The sequence below is a fragment of the Aotus nancymaae genome, unplaced genomic scaffold, assembly GCF_030222135.1.
Source record: "Aotus nancymaae isolate 86718 unplaced genomic scaffold, 86718_ANA_hifiasm-v0.15.2.pri h1tg000028l, whole genome shotgun sequence".
Lineage (NCBI taxonomy): Eukaryota > Metazoa > Chordata > Mammalia > Primates > Aotidae > Aotus > Aotus nancymaae.
The window spans coordinates 896,456-919,014 of record NW_026988441.1 but is presented as its reverse complement, the minus strand read 5'-3'; the positions used below and the strand labels follow the sequence as shown (position 1 = coordinate 919,014).

The 22,559-nt window shown below is 51.9% G+C and overlaps 1 protein-coding gene across 6 annotated transcripts in view; it reads right to left on the bottom strand.

Moving 5' to 3' along the window:
- LOC135276700 (zinc finger protein 888-like) overlaps window positions 1–22,559 on the bottom strand; it is a 74,430-nt gene that overhangs the window by 35,753 nt on the left and 16,118 nt on the right. For all 6 annotated transcript variants that reach the window (XM_064380834.1, XM_064380835.1, XM_064380837.1 and 3 more), the window contains 2 exons: window positions 6,427–6,553; window positions 2,122–2,203 (listed from right to left, as the gene is read on the bottom strand). In XM_064380834.1, the coding sequence (XP_064236904.1) occupies window positions 2,122–2,184 (63 nt within the window). In that variant the 5' untranslated portion in view covers window positions 2,185–2,203; window positions 6,427–6,553. The remainder of the gene's footprint in view (window positions 1–2,121; window positions 2,204–6,426; window positions 6,554–22,559) is intronic.

Here is a 22,559-nt window from a genome sequence, read left to right as displayed (position 1 = left end):
CACCTTAAGGTATTTTTGAACATTTCTTCTCTATTGCTGCATTTTATTGTACTTTGCCACGAAAGATTTTAAGATCCCCAAAGTCAGTGTAGAAGTCCTGGTTTTATGGACAATATAAAAAATACACAAACAAAAAGGAAACACAAGGCCAGGCGGGGTGGCTCGCGCCTATAATCCCAACTCTTTGGGAGGCCAAGGCGGGCAGATCACTTGAGGTCAAGAGTCTGAGACCAGCCTGGCGCGGTGGCTCCTGCCTGTAATCCCAGCACTTTGGGAGGCTAAGCCCGGAAGATCACAAGGTCAGAAGACCGAGACCAGCCTTGCCAACATGGTGAAAGCCTGACTGTACTAAAAATACAAAAATTAGTGGGGCGTGGTGGCAAGTGCCTATAATCCCTGCTACTCAGAAGGATGAAGCAGAATTGCTTGAACCCAGGAGGTGGAGACTGCAGTGAGCTGACATCGTACCGTTGCACTGCAGACTGGGTGACAGAGCAACACTGTTTTAAAAAATAAATAAATAAAAGATTAATTAGCTGCTGCGTGTGCTGACACGTGCCTCATCATTCTAGCTCTTTGGGAGGGTAAAGTGTGGATGACTTGAGCCCAGGAGTTCAAGGCTGCTGTAAACCAGCATTGTGCCATTGTACTCCAGTCCTGGGCCACAGAATGACACATTTTCTCATTTGTCTTTTTTTTGGTTTTTTGAGATGGAGTCTAGCACTGTTGCCCAGTCTGTATTGCAATGGTACAATCTGGGCTCCCTGCCACATCTGCCTCCCAGGCTCAAGCGATTCTCCTGTCTCAGCCTCCCGAGTACCTGGGACTCTAGGCAGGTGCCACCATGCCCAGCTAATTTTTTTTATTTTTAGAAGAGACAGGGTTTCACCACGTTAGCCAGGATGGTTTCAAACACCTGACAACGTGATCTACCAGCGTCAACCTCCCAAAGCGCTGGGAATACAGGTGTGAGCCACCACTGTGCTCGCTTTTTGTTTTCTCAGACAGAGTCTCTGTCTATCACCCAGGCTGGAGTGCAGCACAGTCTTGGCTTGTTGCAACCTCCACTTTCTGGGGTCAAGTGATTCTCCTGCCTCAGCCTCCTGAGTAGCAGAGCTTACAGGCATGCACCATCACACCCAGCTAATTTTTGAATTTTTAGTAGAGACGAGGTTTCAGCATGTTGGCAAGGCTGCTTTCGAACTCCTGACCTTTAGTGATCCATCTGCCTCGGCCTCCCAAAGTGCTGGGACTATAGGCATGAGCTGCTGCACCCAGACCAACAACATGTCTCTTAAAAAAAAAAACAACTTTGGAGTCAGAGATGTGTTGATCTACTAGTGTGGCTTCCACTGCATTACCAAATCAGTTACAAAATATCTCCCCTGCCGGGCCCCGTGCCTCACGCCTGTAATCCCGGCACTTTGGGAGGCCAAGGCAGGCGAATCACGACGTCAAGAGATCGAGACCAATCTGGCCAACATGGTGAAACCCCGTCTCTACTAAAAATACAAAAAAATTAGCTGGGCGTGGTGGCGCGCGCCTGTAGTCCCAGCTACTCGGGAGGCTGAGGCAGGAGAATTGCTTGAACCCGGGAGGTGGAGGTTGCAATGAGCCGAGATCGCGCCACTGCACTCCCGCCTGACGCCTGGTCATGGAGTAAGACTCTATCTAAAAAAACAAACAAACAAACAAACAAAATATCTCCCCTTACTGGTCTCCTGTTCCAGAATTCACCAGACATTTGTGCACAGTAACCTATGTGTTTCATATGTAGTTTCTCTGATCTGGTCACAAAGGTCTGACATCCAGATGTGGCCCACAATAATCCAGGCTGCCCAGCAGCACTGACACCACAAGGCCCACACCCCGTGTCCATCCAGGTCTGAGTGTCAGCCCTTCCCATCACCATGCCCAGTGGAGCCTCTTCCCAGGTTCACGTCACTGGGTCACAGGAGATGGAATCTCGGAGCAGGTGACAGGAACTGAGGGAAGGCATGGGTGAGTGCGAGCCAACGTGTCAGGCAGGACGCTTCAGACCCAGAACAGACTGGCTACTACAATACCTGGCATTTCAGAGAGGAAAGAGACAGATGAATCCACCAAGGAGTATCACTTTACCTGAGGAAGAGCCATGCCTGGCTCCTTTGCTTGCCTCTTATGAGCTGCTCCCTCACGGAACATGAGTCTTTAGAAATCAACCCTGTAAGTGAAAAAAATTTAAGACTTAACGTTGGAAAAAACTGACTCCCTTCCTATGAAAACACACACAAAGGGGGGAGACCTCACCCTGTAGAAAGGCGGGCCTCTGCTGCCCACCGCACCAGAGATCATGCAGAGAGAAGAAAGTCCCTGGCCACATGTGGTGGCTCACACCTGTAATCCCAGCATTTTGGGAGGTGGAGGTGGGTGGATCACAAGGTCAGGATCTTTGGTAGAGATGGGGTCCCACTATGTTGCCCAGGCTGGGCTGAAACCCCTGGACTCAAGCATCCCCTTGCCTCAGTTTCCTAAAAACTGCTGGGATTACAGGCGGGAGCCCCTGCGCCCAGCTCCTCTTTCTCTATTACTTTTCATCACGTTGATTGCTTCCCTCCCTAATTCTGCACATCTCTCTCATTCTCCCCTTCTCTCTCTAGCTCTTCCTTTCTTTTCTTTTTCCCTGGGATTCTGCTCCTCACTTTGTACTCCTCTCCCTTCCTGCTGTCTATCCCCTTCTCCCCTCTATTCCTTCTCTTCCACCTCTTCTGCTCCATCCTCCCATCTTATTTAACCTCTTGTTGCTCCTTCTCAATCCTTCCATCGTCCTCAATCTCTATATATTTCTGCCTCTTCTCCCCTCTCTGCGCCTCTGCTCTCCCTGTTAAATTCTCTCTTCCCTGCTATACCCCCGTCCCCACTCTCTGGCACCCCACGTCCCCAGGTGTCCTCCCTGCTGTGGTTCCCTCTGCTCTCCTTGCCACCAGCACCACTCTGCTCTGTCTGCCCCGGCTCCAAATCCCTCCTCGTCTCTCTCACTCTCATGAGCCTCCCTCTGTGCTGCCCCATCCCTACCTTGCTGTCCTTCATCTCTCTCTACATCTCGCTTTTCTCTACATTTCTGCAGTTGCTTTTTCCCTCCTGCTTTTTTTTTTTTTTTTTTTTTTTTTTGAGACGGAGTCTCGCTCTTGTTACCCAGGCTGGAGTGCAATGGCGCGATCTCGGCTCACCGCAACCTCCGCCTCCTGGGTTCAGGCAATTCTCCTGCCTCAGCCTCCTGAGTAGCTGGGATTACAGGCACGCGCCACCGTGCCCAGCTAATTTTTTTGTATTAATAGAGACGGGGTTTCACAATGTTGACCAGGATGGTCTCGATCTCTCGACCTCGTGATCCACCCGCCTCGGCCTCCCAAAGTGCTGGGATTACAGGCTTGAGCCACCGCGCCCGGCCTTTTTTTTTTTTTTTTCAACTTTTGCTGTCTCTTGGCAAATCCCTCACCCCTCCTCGACTTTGCCATCTGTTTTGGGTCTTTCTCACTCTTCTTTTCTGTCTCAGGTTTTCTCCTGCTCGGAGCGAATTTTCCAGAGGCTGGAGCTGGACAGGCAAGACCACCCCATGGCACACGACAGGTCCCGGGCACCTCCCCAATGCGGGCTCAGCGGAAGCGGTAACTGAGGAGGGGAGACCTGGGGAGCGGCAGGGCCCCTCACAAGGAGGGAGGCGTGGGGGCGACGGCGCCTTAGCACAACGGTGGGGTCTGCAGGATCCGACGACCAGGCAGAGGACGCGTCTTCCCAGGGACTGAGGCGGCGGCGCTGCACTCAGTGGGCCGGCGAGAGTGAGGGTGGGAGGCGCCCGGGGCGGGAATCCCCCTGTCCGGTGAGGACTTTAAAAAGCGAGGGGCGGGGCCGGGAGTGGTGGCTCACACCGGGAATCCAAGCACTTTGGAAGCCAAAGCGGGCGGATCACCTGAGGTCGGGAGTTCAAGACCAGCCTGACTAACATGGTGAAACCCCGTCTTTTTTAAAAAAAGAAAAATAAAATAAAAGGGAGGAGCGGGAGGAGTTAGAAAAAGGTCTTGAGCAGGAAAAGGAAGTGTATACAGTGCCCTATAGCAGAAAAACCAGGGACGGGACAAACCTGAGAGCGACTTTACACCCAAAAGGGAGCGACCCTTGGACTCTCATGGGGACGTCTCAATTTGCTCTGGGTGAAGAAAAACGGGTGAGAATTTCCAGTTCTGTGGGCCCACGTCCCAGATACAGAAGCGCTGGGGACATGGGAAGCAGAGACTGAACTCAGTACAGCGAAACTCGCGCGTCACAAACGGACCTTCGCTCGACGCGAGCCGCTTCCCGCTTTGCGCGAGTGCGCGTGCGCGGGACGGAAGGCCGTCCTGGGCGGGGCCTGCAGGGAGGTGGGCGGGGCCTGGGCAAGGTAGGGGCGGGGCGCAAGGCGGAGAGACCTGGCCCTTCAGAACCCGCAGAGGCGTCGGGGGCAGCACGTGTGTGGCTCTCAGCCTCGATCCCAGCGCCTCCGTTTCTCGGGTTTTGGAGGTGAGACCGGCCAGGAAGGTTGAGGCCTGATTCAAAAGCCCTGGAATTGTCTGGAACGGGGATGCAAACCAGAATGTGAAATGCAAAGCTCTGTCTTGGCGGAACGTACGATTTCATGCTGACGGCCCACACAGCAGAATAGAAATCCTCTCCCTTTCCATTCTCCATTCACTCGGGAAGGAGAGTCCAGCCTGTGCTCTGCTTCAGAGACTTTTCTAACGCCACCGCCTGGGAGGCGGAACGGAGTGCTGAGGCCGGGGAGGAGTGAGGTCACCACCTGCTGCTTACACACAGCCGGGATGCGGGCGCAGGGGCGGGAGCCTTAGGTCCCAGTCCCAGCTACTCTGGAAGCAGCGGCGGGAGGACTGATACACTTAAAGGAAGATTACTTTATCATCCACAACAAGCGACAATAGGCCAGGGGCGATCGCTCACGCCTGTAATCCCAGCACTTTAAGAGGTTGAGGTGGGTGGATCACCTGAGGTTAGGCTTTCGAGACCAGCCTGACCAACAAGGTGAAACCCCATCTCTACGAAAAATACAAAAATTAGCTGGGTGTGGTGGCAGGCACCTGCAGTCCCAGCTACTCAGAAGGCTGAGACAGGAAAATTGCTTGAACCCGGGAGGCGAAGGTTACACAGAGCCGAGATTGTGCCCCTGCACTCCAGCCTGGGCGAGGGAGTGAGCCTCCGTCTCAAAAAACCACCGAAGGGACAATGCTCGCAAAAGCTCTTATCCCTGGGGCTGCTTATCTTACTAATTATTAACGGAAAAACTGTTTTTGTTTGCTTGCTTGTTAGTTTGTTTTGAGACGGAGTCTTTCTCAGTGAGATCAGCTCACTGCAACCTCCACCTCTGGGGTTCAAGCAGTTCTCCTACCTTAGCCTCCCAAGCATCTGGGATTACAGGCACACGCTACCATGCCCGCCTAATTGTTTTCTATTTGTAGTTGAGACAGGGTTTCACCATGTTGGCCAAGCTGGTTTCAAATTCCTGACCTCAAGTGATCCACCCACCTCGGCCTCCCACCGTGCTGATTACAGGTGTGAGCCACCCCTCTGGGTCCTGACTTTATTTTCAAGATATATGAAATTGTTCTTCACCTCCTGTGTGTAGTAGACAGTTTTGCTCCTGCGTCTATGTGTACATACATATGAACACGACATGCTGGAGCTTTTCTAGAGTCCCAGCCTATGTTTCAGTAGGAAAGAGGACAATACCGATGGATCTAGCAAAATATTACAGAAATTCCTCCACTGACTTTCTCCTTCTGAATGCTTTGAGAGCGCTGTAATAGGTGGACATGGAGCTCTCTTATAGCAAACAGAGAACTGGGTATCTTTAACGTCTACCAGAAGGTTTTGTTTATGTTTTTGTTTTTTAAGACAGTCTCACTCTGTCACCCGGGCTGGAGTGCAGTGGCACGATCTCATCTCACTTCAACCTTCACCTCCCGGATTCAAGTGATTCTTTATCCTTAGCCGTTCTAGTAGCTGAAATTACAGGTGTGCACCACCACGCCCAGCTAAGTTTTCTATTTTTAGTAGAGATGGGGTTTCACCATGTTGGCCAGGCTGGTCTCGAACTCCTGACCTGAAGTGATCCATAAGACTCAGCCTCCCACAGTGCTGGGATTACAGGCGTGAGTCACTGCCTAGGTTTTAGAACCCCTTTAGTTCTGGAACCCCCTCTGAGGTATCATGAAGAACGCACAACATCTAAACAAAGGGGACAGTTAAAGTCCAGATGCTGCATCATGAAGCTTTTCATTTCCAAATCAATACGGCTTCTATTTTAGTCCAGCACGGACGCGGCTCCCAAGAGGCAACAAGGGAGAATACAAACACACGCAAGGGCACGTCCCCGCTTCTGGGGGAAGTTGGACTCACCCAGGGAGACCAGGTTCCTGTAGTTCTCCAACATCACGTCCCTGCATAAAGTCCTCTGAGCAGGGTCCAGGCATTTCCACTCCTCCTGAGAGACTTCGATGGCCACATCCCGGAATGTCAATAGACCCTGAAATGAAAACACACTTTAACCACATGGTTATGGGAGGAGTTCTGATCTTTACAGAGAATGAGAAGAGGAGAGAGGTGAAAGCACGGATTTAATTGTAGGGAATGTTCTGACAAATGGAGAAAGGGATTTTTCACCACATTATGTCTTCCCAGGTGTGTTTATTATACTTTTTGAAGAGGTCAGGATGCCCTCTCGGTATGGATTTCTTATGTTTGTGGATAATACAAGAAATACACAAACAAAAAATCAATGCAGAGTTTCTGTTATAGAAATGTTAGAAATTGTGATTGACACACCAAGTGACATTTAGTATCTAGGTGAGACAGAGCATGAGTGATGTCTTCAGAGATGACAACGTACACAATGAAAGGTCAGAAACTAAACTTCAGCTGGGCACAGTGGCACATGCCTGTAATCCCAGCTATACAGGAGGCTGAGGCAGGAGAACTGCTTGATCTTGGAAGGCAGAGGTTGCAGTGATCCAAGATCACACCACTGCACTCCAGCCTGGTCAACAGAAACTCCTTTTTAAAAAAAAAAAAAAAAAAATTAGTCAGGCATGGTGGCACACACCTGTGGTCCCAGCTATCTGGGAGGTTGAGATGGGAGGACAGCTTGACCCTGAGGGTGGAGGTTGCAGTGAGCTAAGATCATGGCTCTGCACTCCAGCATGGGCAATAGAGCAAGACCCCATCTCGAAAGAAAATAAAATGCATTAAAGCAAAATTACCAGAAGTACAAAAATCTGTTTTGCATATATGCATGTCCACAAAATAAACCCTACACAGACTCACAAAAACTACATGGTAATAAAAAGTGTTGTCATCTTCTCCAGATTTTCAAAATATAAAAGATTTTTAAAATATATACGTGTAAAAAATAAAAATAAAAATAAAACATATACGTGTATGTATATATGCACGTGTATGCATATATGTGTGTGTTTATATATACCTACATAAAGGTTTTAACAAACCTTCTGGAGGACCCACATGTTGTCATCCAGCAGATTTCCAATGCACATGTCAAAGAGCAAGCTAGCCATGTCTACTAACATGAGAACATGTAAAGTTTCACAACTGGCAGGATCAAATTTCAAAGCAATATATTTACTGGAACACAAAGAAGAAAAAAACAGGCACTGGGGTTTACTTGAGCGTGGAGGGTGGGAGGAAGGAGAGGAGCAGAAAAATAACTACTGGAGGGCAGAGTGGTGGCTGACACCTGTAATCTCAGCATTTTGGAAGGCTGAGGCAGGTGGATCACCTGAGGTCAGGAGTTTGAGACTAGCCTGGCCAACATGGTGAAACCTTGTCTCTAGTGAAAATACAACAATTGGCCAGGCGCAGTGACAGGCACCTGTAATACCAGCTACTTGGGAGACTGAGGCAGGAGAATCACTGGAACACAGGAGGTGGAGGGTTCAGTGAGCTGAGATTATGCCACTATATTCCAGCTTGACTGACAAGAGCAAAACTCGGTCTCAAAAAAATAAAGAAATAAACTAACTATGGGGTACTGGGCTTAGTACCAGAGTGATTAAATAATCTGTACAAAAACCCCAGTGACATGACTTTACCCATGTAACAAACCTTCACATGTAGCCCCAAAGCTAAAGTAAAAAAGTAAATATGAAAAATTTTTTTTCAATTAATTGCAGAATTTTTTCTGAAGCATCATAACAATTCAGACATACACGAGTACCAGACTTGCCCTGACACCTGACACAGAATTGACAGTAGTGGGTCCTGGGTGAGGCTGGAAGGAGGGTGGAGGACGTAACAGGGAAAGGAGGTGCTTTATGGCCAAGGGGCTAAGCTGCAGCTTTGCTTGGAGCTTCACCACAAAACAAATACATACATCACGTGGTGTTTAAATATAAAAATATATATTTAATAATTGGTAAGCTGGGAATAGTGGCTCACACAGGTAATCCCAACACTCTTGGAGGCCGAGGCGGGTGGATCACCTGAGGTCGGCAGTTTGAGATCAGCCTGGTAACATGGTGAAACTCCGTCTCTACTAAAACTTCAAAAAAAAATTAGCTGGGCATGGTCGCATGTGCCTATAATCCCAGCTACTTGGGAGGCTGAGGCAGGAGAATCCCTTGAACCTGGAAGGCGGAGGTTGCAGTGAGCTGAGTTCATGCCACTGCGCTCCAGCCTGCACAACAGAGAGAGATTCGGTCTCAAAAAATCGTAATAATAATAGTTGGAATAAAAATATGGCTTCATCCCATAAGGACAAAAAAGACATATAATGATTGTGAAGGTGGTTTTTCCCGGAGCGAGGCTTATCCATTGCACTCCGTATGTGCTGACCCCTGAGATTTCCCCAGATGTGGGAAACTTGACTGCATAATCTGCGGTAGTAGGAGACTGCATTCATGCTTTCCCCTGAATTAAAAAAAAAAAAAAAAAGAAGTACTGCTCCTATATTTGAGAGAATTATAACCATTTTGACCAAAGACTCCCGTTTCACAAGCCTCTCCACAGTAACACCACAGTCTGCATGAGCTTAATGTGCTAAGAATGGTTTAATGAAAGTTTAATGGTTTAATGCTATTATTTAGGTTGGTTTCATATTCTTATAATAAAGATGGACTAAAACACCTTGTATCATTCCTATCTGTGTGTGAACTTTCCATTCTAATTAGTAAGATTTTTGGAGTCAAGAAAACAGTAACTCATTCAATTAGTGAAAAATGTAGTATAAAATCAGACAGAAAAAAAATTTTTTTTTTTTTTGAGATGGAGTTTCGCTCTTGTTACCCACGCTGGAGTGCAATGGCGGGATCTCGGCTCACCGCAACCTCCGCCTCCTGGGTTCAAGCAATTCTCCTGCCTCAGCCTCCCAAGTAGCTAGGACTACAGGTGTGTGCCACCATGCCCAGCTAAGTTTTGTACTTTTTTTTTTTAAGTAGAGACGGGGTTTCACCATGTTGACCAGGATGGTCTCAATCTCTTGACCTTGTGATCCACCCGCCTCAGCCTCCCAAAGTGCTGGGATTACGGGTGTGAGCCACCACGCTTGGCTGCCACAAGGTTTATGCGTACTTTAGTTCTAGAACCCTCACTGAGGTAGCCTGAAGAATGCAGAACATCTAAACAAATGGGACAGTTAAAGTCCAGATGCTACATTATGAAGCTTCTCATTTCAAAATCAATTCGGCTTCCATTTTAGTCAAGCAAGGATGCGGCTCCCAGGATGGTGATCAGTTCGAAGTGAAAGTCTGTGAGAGTGTGCATCGTGTGAGAGGACGGGAGGAAAAGAGTCAAAACCCACACCACTAGAGTGCACGTTAACGAACTTTAAGAAAGGCTTGTGACCGGGCGCGGTGGCTCAGGCCTGTAATCCCAGGACTTTGGGAGGCCGAGGTAGGTGGATCACGAGGTCAGGAGTTTGAGACCAGGCTGGCCAAGCTGGTGAAACCCCGTCTCTACTAAAAATACAAAAATTAGCCGGGTACGTTGATGGATGCCTGGAATCTCAGCTATTCAGGAGGCTGAAGAAAGAGAATCGTTTGAACCTGGGAGGCGAAGGTTGCAGTGAGCCGAGATCATGCCGTTGCACTCTAGCCTGGGCAACAGAGCGATACTCCACCTCAAAAAAAAAAAAAAAGGCTTCTCAGGAGACTATGGAGTTAAATTGTCCCCTCAGAAGTTAAGGACCTTGTGTGAGCTAGAATGGCCTTCCTTTGGGGTCGGATGGCTGGCCACAGGAACGATAGAAAAACCATTGGCCGAGTGTTTAGGGCGGTGACAAGGGCATCCAGATCAGTTTCCATATATTGATTTATGGCTAAATATAGCCCAGACATGCCCTAAGCGGTTGAAATCTTGCCTAGCCGCCTACTACAAAGCCTTAGTGGCACGGACAGGGACAGAGGAGGCCAAGGAACCGACAGACCCCAAGCCCACGAGGGAAGAGACTAACAGACAAGAGGTACCAGAGAAACCGATTTCACAGGCTCCCCTGAAGAAAGAGCAGTCCCACCCCTTCCGCTCCAGTACACCCATCCCTAGCACACCTGAGGCAAGGTGAACGGCGAGGAGCAGGCGCTCGTGCTGTGCAGGCCAAGGTGCAGGGGCTCATGTGGAGTCAGACTCACAGGGGAGTGGGAGCTCGACACCTCCCCCTCATAAGGAAATGAGAGAAACAAAAAGTGACGTGGCCAGTTGTCTCTGATCTGACCATACTTGGGCTTTCCAGGTGCTTCTCCGTGAAACATGGGTAGGGGCAGGTTCATGGTGGGCAAATGTGGATAACCCCCCAATAGGCACCGAGGAATGAGAGCTAAGCAGAACCCTGGCACAGGTAGGGCGTGAGGAATATCTCACTTTATAGTGTTACTACTCAGCTATTTCCTTTTATATAATCCTTTATGCAATCATATATTAGTTTATAGAAATAGGGCTTGAAGAATCCCTTTATATAATCCTCTATATATAATCATACAATAGTTGATAGTATGAGTGCCTAAAGGATATTTCCCTACACACACATATATAATTATATCTTAGTTCATAATCGGAGGAATGCCTAGAGCAGACACAGTACAGAGCATGATTTAAGGGAAAACAGTTATACTAGGACAAGGACCCATGGCCCAGGCAGCAGCGTTCAGTATGGTAAAGATACCAGCTGTGTGGCTGGCTTGGGGCAAGAGCCACTCCTCCTGATAAAGGAGTTGTAGGACCTTGCTCCAGTTCTTGTGGAAGGCTGCCCTCAGAACCGTAATCCACCTTGGTGACTGTGAACTTTATCAGCTCTTGTTACTGTGCTGCTCGAAAAGCATCTTCCCATAGAACTCACTGGAAGCTGCCAGAAGGTGGCGGTAACCTCGACAGCTCTGTCACTGCTATGTGACTTAAAGCATCCTCCTATAAATCTTCTTAGAAGTAGTTTGCCCATAGATAGAAGTATTGCACACTGTACCCTCTTCACTGCACATGGCCCACCTTCAAGCCTCGGTGACCTAATGGGGGTGGACCCCATATTTTATTGCTCACGACCCTATCACAATCCTTAAAGATGATTTCACTCACTGCCCTGCCCCCAACCTATACACAATAAATACTCATGCTTCTGGACATTCGGGGCCTCGCCTGACTCCGCTTATAGGTGGCGTGGCCTCCCAAACCCAGCTGCATTTTCTTGTACTTCTGTGTCCTGTCTCTTTATTTCTTGGATCCTGCGCCTCAGCACAGCATAAGGCTCACCCCATGACCCTATGGGCACTCAGCCCTACATCGGGCTCCCAACATGCCCTACAAAGAGGAAGACCCTGGGGTTCAGGGGGCGGAGAGTGAAGTCACTGGCTCCAGCCCAGGATCCAAAGTCAAGTCTGTCTGGGGTCCTGTCCCTGTCACCGCTCCCTTGACCCAACCCCCACAGACCTGGGAAGGAACCCGGCTCCTCCAGTTTCAGGACAGGGCTGCCCAAACCGCCCTGCCAGGATCCCTCCCAGAGAACAAACAGCTCCAGCCCGCCGCCAGCCTCCCTCCTCCACCACCTCCTCCTCCTCCTGCCAGGCCGGTTCCCAGACCCACCCTCCCTCTCCCCACACCCTCGCCAGCGCTGGCTGGTCTCAGAGGAACGCCTAGGCAAAACCCACCCAAACCCCTTTCAGTTAGGCAGGGGACATGCCTGGGCTTCCTGAACACTGCCGATGAGACCCCTCTCATCAGTTAGAGCTGCCTGCATTTTCCTCGCCTCCCCAGACAGGCTGGGAACCCTAGAAACTGAGGCTTGGGCCAGCCCATTAGAGTCAGCACTCGGCCACCCTCTCGGCTGCTGCTGTCAGTGCTGTCACCATCAGCGTGACTGTCACACACCTCACTTCCTGTGGCCAGCCGCACCCCTGCAGATTTAACCCGCCAGCCTCCGCAAGGTCTCCCCCGCCTGAGATCCTCTCCGCATTCCTGGCTTATTCTCAAAATTCAGGTCAAAGCTCAGATGCCACCTCCTCCCCTGACCACCCTCCCTGAAGTGGCCGCACCTGCCTGCTCCTAGTCACTCCATCCCTTCAGCTCTGTTTCGTTTCCTCCATAGCGTTTACCATAGTCTGAAAGTCTTATTCATGTAGGTGTCTACTTGTTTATCTCCCACCACACCCACTAGGATGACAGTATCACAAAGGCTGGGGTTTCATCTGTCTCCTCCTCTGTATCTGCAGAACTTAAAACACACTTGGCACACAGTAGGTGCTTAAGTATTTGCTACTACATCACTTTGGGATTTTGAGTAGAACACTCTCGATGCTTAGAATGTCAATCTTTGCTTCACTGTCCTTGGCAAACTCCTATTCATCCTACAAAACCCCATCCATTTATCCTTTAACCTGAAAAGGCTCCTGTGCCTCATACTATCACACATAAAACGAGATTAGACCTTTCTCTGGGAATACACCTTGCCCTGAACCGCACTTCCATTAGTGTACATATCTCCATGAATTATGATTGTGCACACCAGCAGGGTCTAGAGTGAGGCACCAATTTTGTCTCAGGAACTATGTATTGAATGAATAAATTACTTTTTTTTTTGAAACAAGATCTTACTCTGTCACCCAGGCTGGAGTGCAGTGGTGCAATCACAGCTCACTGCAGCCTTGCCCTTCCAGGCTCAAGCAATCCTCCCATCTCAGCTCCCAAGTAGCTAGGACCACAAGTGCATGCCACTATGCCTGGCTAATTTTTTTTTTTTTTTTTTTTTGAGACGGAGTTTCGCTCTTGTTACCCAGGCTGGAGTGCAATGGCGCGATCTCGGCTCACCGCAACCTCCGCCTCCTGGGTTCAGGCAATTCTCTTGCCTCAGCCTCCTGAGTAGCTGGGATTACAGGCACGCGCCACCATGCCCAGCTAATTTTTTGTATTTTCAGTAGAGACGGGGTTTCACCATGTTGATCAGGATGGTCTCGATCTCTTGACCTCGTGATCCACCCGCCTCGGCCTCCCAAAGTGCTGGGATTAGAGGCGTGAGCCACCGCGCCTGGCCAACCTGGCTAATTTTTAAATTTTTTTTTAGTAGAGATGGAATCTCCCTATGTTGCCCAGGCTGGTTTCAAACTCCTAGGCTCAAGTGATCCCCCTGCCTCAACTTCCCAAAGTACTGGGACTACAGGTGTGAGCCACCACACTCAGCCCAATTATTTCATATGTAAGTAGCTTTATCTCTCTGAGGCCCAGTCCCCATCTAATTTATAACCTCCTCCCTTCTCAAGAACATGCCTTAGCGCCCATTGCCAGGGTATCTGACCTTTCTCCTTGTCGATAGGAATTTTTTTTTTTTTGAGACAGAATCTCACTCAGTCACCCAGCCTGGTGTGCAGTGGCATGATCTCGGCTCACTGAAACCTCTGCCTCCTGATTTCAAGCGATTCTCCTGCCTCAGCCTTCCTAGTAGCTGGGACTACAGGGGTAGATCACCACACCTGGATACTTTTGTAGAGACAGGGTTTTGCCATGTTGGCCAGGCTGGTCTTGAACTCCTGATCTCAAGTGATCCACCCACCTCGACCTCCCAAAATGCTGGTAACAGGTGTGAGCCACTGCACCCAGCTGTCATATGAATTGATTAGCCAATCCTACAGACTGGAGGATATGTGTTGGGGTGGGGTGGGGATAAGAGATGGGGGTGGTTTCAAACATGACACTCAGGGGAGTCCCAGCTCTTCAAGCCCCAGTGGGGAATTCTGTTCCCGTTCCGGGGACCTCCCAGGTCAGAGGAAAGAAAGTCCAGCCCCCATGACAGCTATCCCAGACTGGGCGTAGAGGCAAACTCTGAACACAGAGCCCTGTCAGTCACCCAGGAACAGGGGCCGTGACAGAATAGCCAGGCAGGAGGAGGTTCCTCAGTGATGGGTCTCCCTGGTGAGTTGCCAAGACAGGGCTTCGCTGCCTCCGCCCTGGACCAGCTGAGTCACACTGTGCAGGGGTGGACACTGTGACTGCTATTTGGGAACCATGTGCTATGGGTTACAGAGAGGGAGGGGCCTCCTTTGTGGCCAGAGAAGGAGGAAAGAGGCCCTGGGACTAGGGTGGAGGCTCTGGTTTCGGTCTTACCTGCTGCTCCAGACCACAGCCTGGAGGGCCACCTACACCACCCCCAAAGCAAGGAGATAGGCCCAGCCCCTCCTTCCTCAGACCCAGAAGTCCAGGCCCCAGCCCCTCCTCCCTCAGACCCACAGGTCCAGGCCCCCAGCCCCTCCTCCCTCAGACCCAGAAGTCCAGGCCCCAGCCCCTCCTCCCTCAGACCCAGGATTCCAGGCCCCAGCCCCTCCTCCCTCAGACCCAGGAGTCCAGGCTGAGTCCCTCCTCCCTCAGACCCAGGAGTCCAGGTCCCCAGCCCCTCCTCCCTCAGACCCAGGAGTCCAGGTCCCCAGCCCCTCCTCCCTCAGACCCAGAAGTCCAGGCTGAGTCCTTCCTCCCTCAGACCCAGGAGTCCAGGCCCCAGCCCCTCCTCCCTCAGGCCCAGGAGTCCAGGCTGAGTCCCTCCTCCCTCAGACCCAGGAGTCCAGGCTGAGTCCCTCCTCCCTCAGACCCAGGAGTCCAGGCCCCAGCCCCTCCTTCCTCAGACCCAGGAGTCCAAGCTCCCAGTCCCTCCTACCCCAGACCCAGGAGTCCAGATCCCCAGCTCCTCCTCCCTCAGACCCAGGAGTCCAAGATTCCAGTCTCTCCTACCCCAGACCCAAGAGGCCTTGGACTCATGCCAAGTGTGTCTATGAGGTGGTTTTCACTACTTGCACATCAAGAAATGAGCCCAGGCCCAGTGAGATCTGTATCTGTGTCACAGCCCAGGGCCGCTGTCACCTTAGGCTACTGACTTCCCTCTCTGAGCCTCTGTTTTCTCCTCTGTCAGTGGGGCAGGGGTCTGTTCCCTCCCTCAAACAGCAACCCAGGTAGGGTCAAGCATAGAAAATACTTGTGGCATGAATGTGATGAGAACACAGAATCGCAGAAGCCAAAGGAAGAGAAGCATAAGCCGGGCGAGGAGGCTCACGCTGGTAACCCCAGCACTTTGGGAGGTCAGGAGTTGGAGACCAGCCTGGCCAACATGGTGAAACCCCATCTCCACTAAAAATACAAAAACTAGCCAGGCATGGTGGCAGGCGCCTGTAATTACAGCTACTCGGGAGGGGGAGGCAGGAGAATCGCTTGAACCCGGGAGGTGGAGGTTGCAGTGAGCAGAGATCGTGCCACTGCACTCCAGCCTGGGCAACAGAGTAAGATCTGTCTCGGGAAAAAAAAAAAAGAAAAGAAAGAAAGAAAAGCATAAGGGCGCTTCTTCCAACCCCCACCTGCCCCACGCCCTGCTGTACACACGAGGACCACCTGCTGGGGACTGCAACCTAGCAGACCCCCGCCCACCCCAGCAGCCCTCCCTCCTTCACTCAGGCAGTTTCATGGCCGGGAACACCCCTCGTCCAATAGGATTTGACACTGGCTGTCAAGCTCGCCCTTCGAGGTGATCCCTGGCCTGCCCTCCTCCTCCATGCAGCCTGTCCTGACCCTCAGCAGCCTCCCCGTCGTGGCCTCCCTTGCAGCACACACGGGAAGAAAGCCCACCGCCTCCGCCAGCGCTAACGCAGGCCTTGCGTCTCCTCTGTGCCAGGTACTGTGTGGCCAACTCTACAACCTCACTTGATCCTCCCAGTAAGCTGGGTGCCGTGGCGCATGCCTGTGGTCCAGCACTTCAGGGGGGCGAGGCAGGAGGATGATTTGAGCCCAGGAGCTGGAGACCAGCCTGGGCAATATAGGGAGACTCTATCTCGACCAAAAAAAAAAAGAAAAAAAAATCAGCCAAGCATGGTAGTGCCCACTATGGTCCTTGCCTATGGTTGGGAGGGTGGAGGCGGGTCTGAGATGGGAGCATCGCCCCAGTAGGTCAAGGCTGCAGTGAGCTGTGATTACGACACTGCCTTCTAACCTGGGCCACAGAACGAAACCCTGTCTCAGAAACCCAGCACTGGGCCGGGTGTGGTGGCTCACGCCTGTAATCCAAGCACTTTGGAGGCCAAGGCAGGCGGATCACCTGAGGTCGGGAGTTCAAGACCAGCCTGACCAACATGGTGAAACCCCATCTTTAAAAAAAAAAAAAAAAAAAAACCCAGCACTTTGGGTGGCTGAGGCAGGCAGATCACAAGGTCAGGGGTTCAAAACCAAACAACATGGTGAAACTTTGTCTCTACTAAAAATACTAAAAAACTAGCCAGGTGTGGTGGTGCACGCCTGTAGTCCCAGCAACTCGGGAGGCTGAGGCAGGAGAATCGCTTGAACCCAGGAGACGGAGGTTGCGGTGAGCCGAGATCACGCCATTGCACTCCAGCCTGGGTAGCAAGAGCAAAACTCCGTCTCAAAAAAAAAAAAAGGAAAAAAAAAGAAAAATTCTTCCAACATCGTTATTCCCATTTTACAGCTGAAGCACTGAGGCACAGAGAAGTAATACGCCCAGGGTCACACAGCTGGAGAACAGCAGGACCCTAAGGTGGCAGCAGAGGGTAGCATGAAAGGTGCAAAGGTCTAAACTGCACGGCGTGAGTTCCACCGTCTCCTCCACGTATTTGCTGTGGGGCTGGGAATATATTAGCGTGTTTGCGCCTTTATTTCTTCATCTGTAAAATGGGGATAATAGGACCCATTCCATAGGATGTGGTGAGGATTATGCACGCGCACACACCCCAACACATCTATCATGTACTGAGAATGCTAGTACCAGTAAGTGTCACCAGAATTACTAAGTGGCAAAGCCAGGACTCAAACCCACACCTGCCCTGCTCTCTGCTCTCTGGGATCTGGGTGTTGGAGTCTGACATTCTCATCACCCACTTACTGCAGAGGTAACCTTGGGAAAGCTGTTTTTTTGTTTTTTGAGATGGAGTCTTGCTCTGCTGCCCAGGCTGCAGTGCAGTGGTGTGATATCAGCTCACTGCAAGGTCCGATTCCCAGGTTTTTTTTTTTTTTTTGAAAGACGGGGTTTCGCCATGTTGGTCGGGCTGGTCTTGAACTCCCGACCTCAGGTGATCCGCCCGCCTTGGCCTCCAAAGTGCTTGGATTACAGGCGTGAGCCACCACACCCGGCCTGCTTCCCAGGTTTAAGCAATTCTCCTGCCTCAGCCTCCTGAATAGCTGGGATTACAGGCGCCCGCAACCACACCTGGCTAATTTTTGTATTTTTGTATTTTCGCCATGTTGGCATGGCTGGTCTCGAACTCCTGACTTCAGGTGATCTGCCTGCCTCAGCCTCCCAAAGTGCTGGGATTACAGGCATGAACCACTGCGCCCACTCAAGTTTCTTAACCCTTCTCTGCCTCTGTTTCTTCATCTGTGAAACGAAGGCAGCCTCCCACCCAGACACACTCCCCTCAGGGGCTCTGGGGAGAAATCACGTGGATAGCTTTGCTAGTAAGCTCTATGGCATGGAGGGAGTTCTCAAAAACTGATTTTACAAAGGAAGGTGTTTATGCCTGGGAAGCCTATTCATTTCTGTGATGTCCTTGGATCTGGGCCAGGCACTTACCAAGCTAAATCTTAGCTTTAATCAGAATGAGGGAACCACAGAGGGAAATTTCCAAAGGAAGAGGGAATGGGATGGGCAGGGGTTGAGGGCATGGGCAGAGACAGCGACCATAGACAGGAGGTGGCCACAGAACACGGACTGCTACTGGCCCTGGAGACAGATGGTCAGCCCCGGGTTCAAATCCCAGTTCACCAAGTGCTGAAACGGACCAGTTGCTCACCCTCTCTAGCCTTCAGCTTCCTCATCTGTCAAGCAGAAATCCAACCTCGAACTTCCTCCCGTTATTAGAATTTCCAGGAAGTTTTAAAACACAGAGCTTTCAGCTCTGACCTGTGAACAAGCCTGACATCAAATTACAATTTGTTGTTGTTATTCTGCTGTTAGGAGGCAGACAGTTAGCTTCCCGGATCCCCTGCGGTCCTCCCAGCCCCCGCCTAGATCTGTCTGCCAGCCCTGCCCAGGGCCACTCCAGCCAGGCGGTGCCAGGTGAACGCTCAGGTATGCGGAGGCGAGGCGGAGGCAGGATGGCCCTGGGAGGGAGCAGGAGGAGGGGCCGGCAGCCTGGAAGGAAAAGGACAGCAGAGAGCAGGGCAGAGCCTGAGCGGGCCGGTGAGGAGATCCAGGTCGGGAGAGAAGGGGCCGGGGGTCTGAGGGAGGAGGGGCTGGGCCTGGACACCAGGGTCTGAGGGAGGAGGGGCTGGGCCTGGACTCCAGGGTCTGAGGGAGGAGGGGCTGATCCTGGACAACAGGGTCTGAGGGAGGAGGGGCTGGGCCTGGACTCCAGGGTTTGAGGGAGAAGTGGCTGGGGTCTTGACACCTGGGTCTCATGGAGGAGGGGCTGGGGCCTGGACTCTTGGGTCTGAGGGAGGAGGGTCTAGCCCTGGACCCCTAAGTCTGAAGGAGGAGGGATTGGGGGCCTGAACTCCTAGGTCTGAGGGAGGAGGAGCTGGGAGCCTAGACCCCTGGGTCTGAGGGAAGAGGGGCTAGGGCCTGGACCCCAGTTTGAGGGCGGAGGGGCTGGAGTCTGGACTCCTGGGTCTGAGGGAGGAGGGGCTGGGGTCTGGACTCCTGGGTCTGAGAGAGGAGGGGCTGGGGGCCTGGACTCTTGGGTCTGAGGAAGAAGGGTCTAGCCCTGGACCCCTTATTCTGAAGAAGGAGGGGCTGGGGGCCTGAACTTCTGGGTCTGGGGGAGGAGGGGCTGGGGGCCTGGACCCCTGGTTCTGAGGGAAGAGGGGCTGGGAGCCTGGACCTGTGGGTCTGAGGGAGGAGGGGCTGGGGGCCTGGACTCCTGGGTCTGAGGGAGGAGGCGGGTGGGGGCCTGGACTCCTGGGTCTGAGGGAGGAGGGGCTGGGGGCTGGACTCTTGGGTCTGAGGGAGGAGGGGCTGGGGGCCTGGACCCCTGGTTCTGAGGGAGGAGGGGCTGGGAGCCTGGACCTGTGGGTCTGAGGGAGGAGGGGCTGGGGGCCTGGACTCCTGGGTCTGAGGGAGGAGGGGCTGGGGTCTGGACTCCTGGGTCTGAGGGAGGAGGGTCTAGCCCTGGACCCCTTATTTTGAAGGAGGAGGGGCTGCTGACCTGAACTCCTGGGTCTAGGGAGGAGGAGCTGGGGCCTGGACATCTACTTGAGGGAGGAGGCTGGGGTAGGAATTAGAGGCTCCCACTGTCTGGGCCCTCACATCTTTGCTGCCTCCCAGGGCACGTCCAGGTGGGAAGAGGCTTCCCCTCTCAGCAGCATGAGCACCACCACCGGGTAAGTGCCCCTGGCCCCCAGCCTCAGCCCGCCTCCCGCCTGCTGTCTGCCTCTACCTCCGCCTCCTCTGCCTCTGCCTCCTCTGCCTCCCCTGCCTCTGCCGCCTCTGCCGCCTCTGCCTCCCCTGCCTCTGCCGCCTCTGCCTCCCCTGCCTCCCCTGCCTCTGCCGCCTCTGCCGCCTCTGCCTCTGCCGCCTCTGCCTCCCCTGCCTCCCCTGCCTCTGCCTCCTCCGCCTCCTCTGCCTCCGCCTCCTCTGCCTCCGCCTCCTCTGCCTCCTCTGTCGCCTCTGCCGCCTCTGCCTCTGCCTCCTCTGCCTCCCCTGCCTCTGCCTCCTCTGCCGCCTCTGCCTCCCCTGCCTCCCCTGCCTCTGCCGCCTCTCCCGCCTCTGCCTCCCCTGCCTCCCCTGCCTCTGCCGCCTCTGCCGCCTCTGCCTCTGCCGCCTCTGCCTCCCCTGCCTCTGCCTCCTCTGCCTCCGCCTCCTCTGCCTCCGCCTCCTCTGCCTCCTCTGTCGCCTCTGCCGCCTCTGCCTCTGCCCCTCCCCTGCCTCTGCCTCCTCACCCACACCTGCAGTTCCTGTTTCCTGCAGCTCAGACTATGGGCCTGGCCCAAGCCCGGACACTCAGGAGGAAGCCAGCGCCACTCTCCTCCCTGCCCAGCCTGGGGTCAGGAGCACCCGCTGTAGAGCAGACGGGCTGAGCTCCAGCTGGGCACTCATACTCAGTGCTGATGCAACCCTAGTCAAAGGACATCACCTCTTGGAGCCTCAGCCCCTCCTCTGTGAAACAGGGACAATTTTGAAAAATTGGCCGGATAGGCGGCCAGGCACGGTGGCTCATGCCTGTAATCCCAGCACTTTGGGAGGCCAAGATGGGAGGATCACCTGAGGTCAGGAGTTTGAGACCAGCCTGACCAACATGGTGAAAATCACTGTCTCTATTAAAAATACAAAAATTATCCAGGCATGATGGCAGATGCCTGTAATCCCAGCTACTCAGGAGGTTGAGGTGGAAGAATCGCTTGAACCTGGGAGGCAGAGGTTGTGGTGAGCTGAGATCATGCCATTGCACTCCAGCCTGGGTGACAGAGTGAGACTGTCAGGAAAGAAAGAAAGAGAGAAAGAGAGAGAAAGAAAGAAAAGAAAGAAAGAAAGAGAGAAACGGTGGGGGAGGTAGTGAGGGAGGGAAGGAAGCAAAGAAAAGGAAAGAAAGAAACATTGACTGGGGGAGAGTGCATCATAGCAAAGACTTGGAACCAACACAAATGCCCATCACTGATAGACTGGATAAAGAAAATGTGGCACAGATGCACCACGGAATACTATGCAGCCATCAAAAGGGATGAGTTCGTGTCCTTTGCAGGGACATGGATGAAGCTGGAAACCATCTTTCTAAGCAAACTAACCCACGAAGAGAAAACCAAACACCACATGTTCTCACTCAAAAGTGGGAGTTGAACAATGAGAACATATGGAAACCGGGAGGGAAACATCACACAATGGGGCCTGTCAGGGGACGGGGGGAGAGGGGAGGGATAGCATTAGGAGAAATAGCTAATGTAGATGACGGGGTGGTGGATGCAGCAAACCACCACGGCATGTGTATACCTATGTAACAAACCTGCACGTTCTGCGCACGTACCCCGGAACGTAAAGTACGTTTAAAAATAAATAACTAACTAACTAACTACTGAGTACTGGCCTTAATACCACAGTGATGAAATAATCCGCACAACAATCTCTGATGACATGAGATCACTTCTGTAACGAGCCCTCACACAGACCCAAACCTCAGGGAAAGGAATATTCAATTGTTTTAATTTACTGCAGAATTTTTTCTAAAGTCTCATAATGATACAGAAGTACACATGGACGTGACTTGCAATGACACCTGACGCACAGCTAACCTGAGTGTCTCCCCAGTGAAGTCGGAAGGAGGGTGGAGGGAAAGGAGGTGCTTTCTGGCCAAGGGGCTAAGCTGCAGCTTTGCTTGGAGCTTCACCACAAAACAAATATGTACATCATGCGGTGTTTAAATATAAAAATATGTATTTAATAATAATTTGTGGGGCTGGGCACAGTGGCTTGCACCTGTAATCCCAACACCCTGGTAGGCTGAGGCGGGTGGATCACCTGAGGTCAGAAGTTTGAGACTCGCCTGGCCAACATGGTGAAATCCCATCTCTACTAAAACTATTAAAAATTGGCCGGCCGTGGTGGCACATGCCTGTAACCCCAGCTACAGGCAAGGCTGAGGCAGAAGATCGCTTGACCCTTGAAGGCAGAGCTTGCAGTGAGCTGAGATCATCCCACTATCATGCCACTACACTCCAGTCTGGGCGACAGAGGGAGACTCCACCTCAAATAATAAATTATGATGATGATGATGATAGGTGGAATGAGAATATGGCTCCATCCTTTAGGATAAAAAAGAAGTACTGCTCCCACATTTGAGAAAAATCATAACCATTTATACCAAAAACCCCTGTTTCACAAGCCTCCCCACAGTAACACCACAGTCTCCATGAGCTTAATGCACTGAGAATGGTTTAATGAATCTCCTGCTATTATTTAGGTTGGTTTCATATGCTTAAAAGAATGATGGAATAAAACACCTGGTATCATTCATGTCTGTGTATGAACTTGCCATTTCAATTAGTAAGATGTTTGGAGTCAGAAACACACTCACTCACTTAATTACCTAAACATGTAGTATCAAATCAGGCAGAAAAGACTTCCCCTT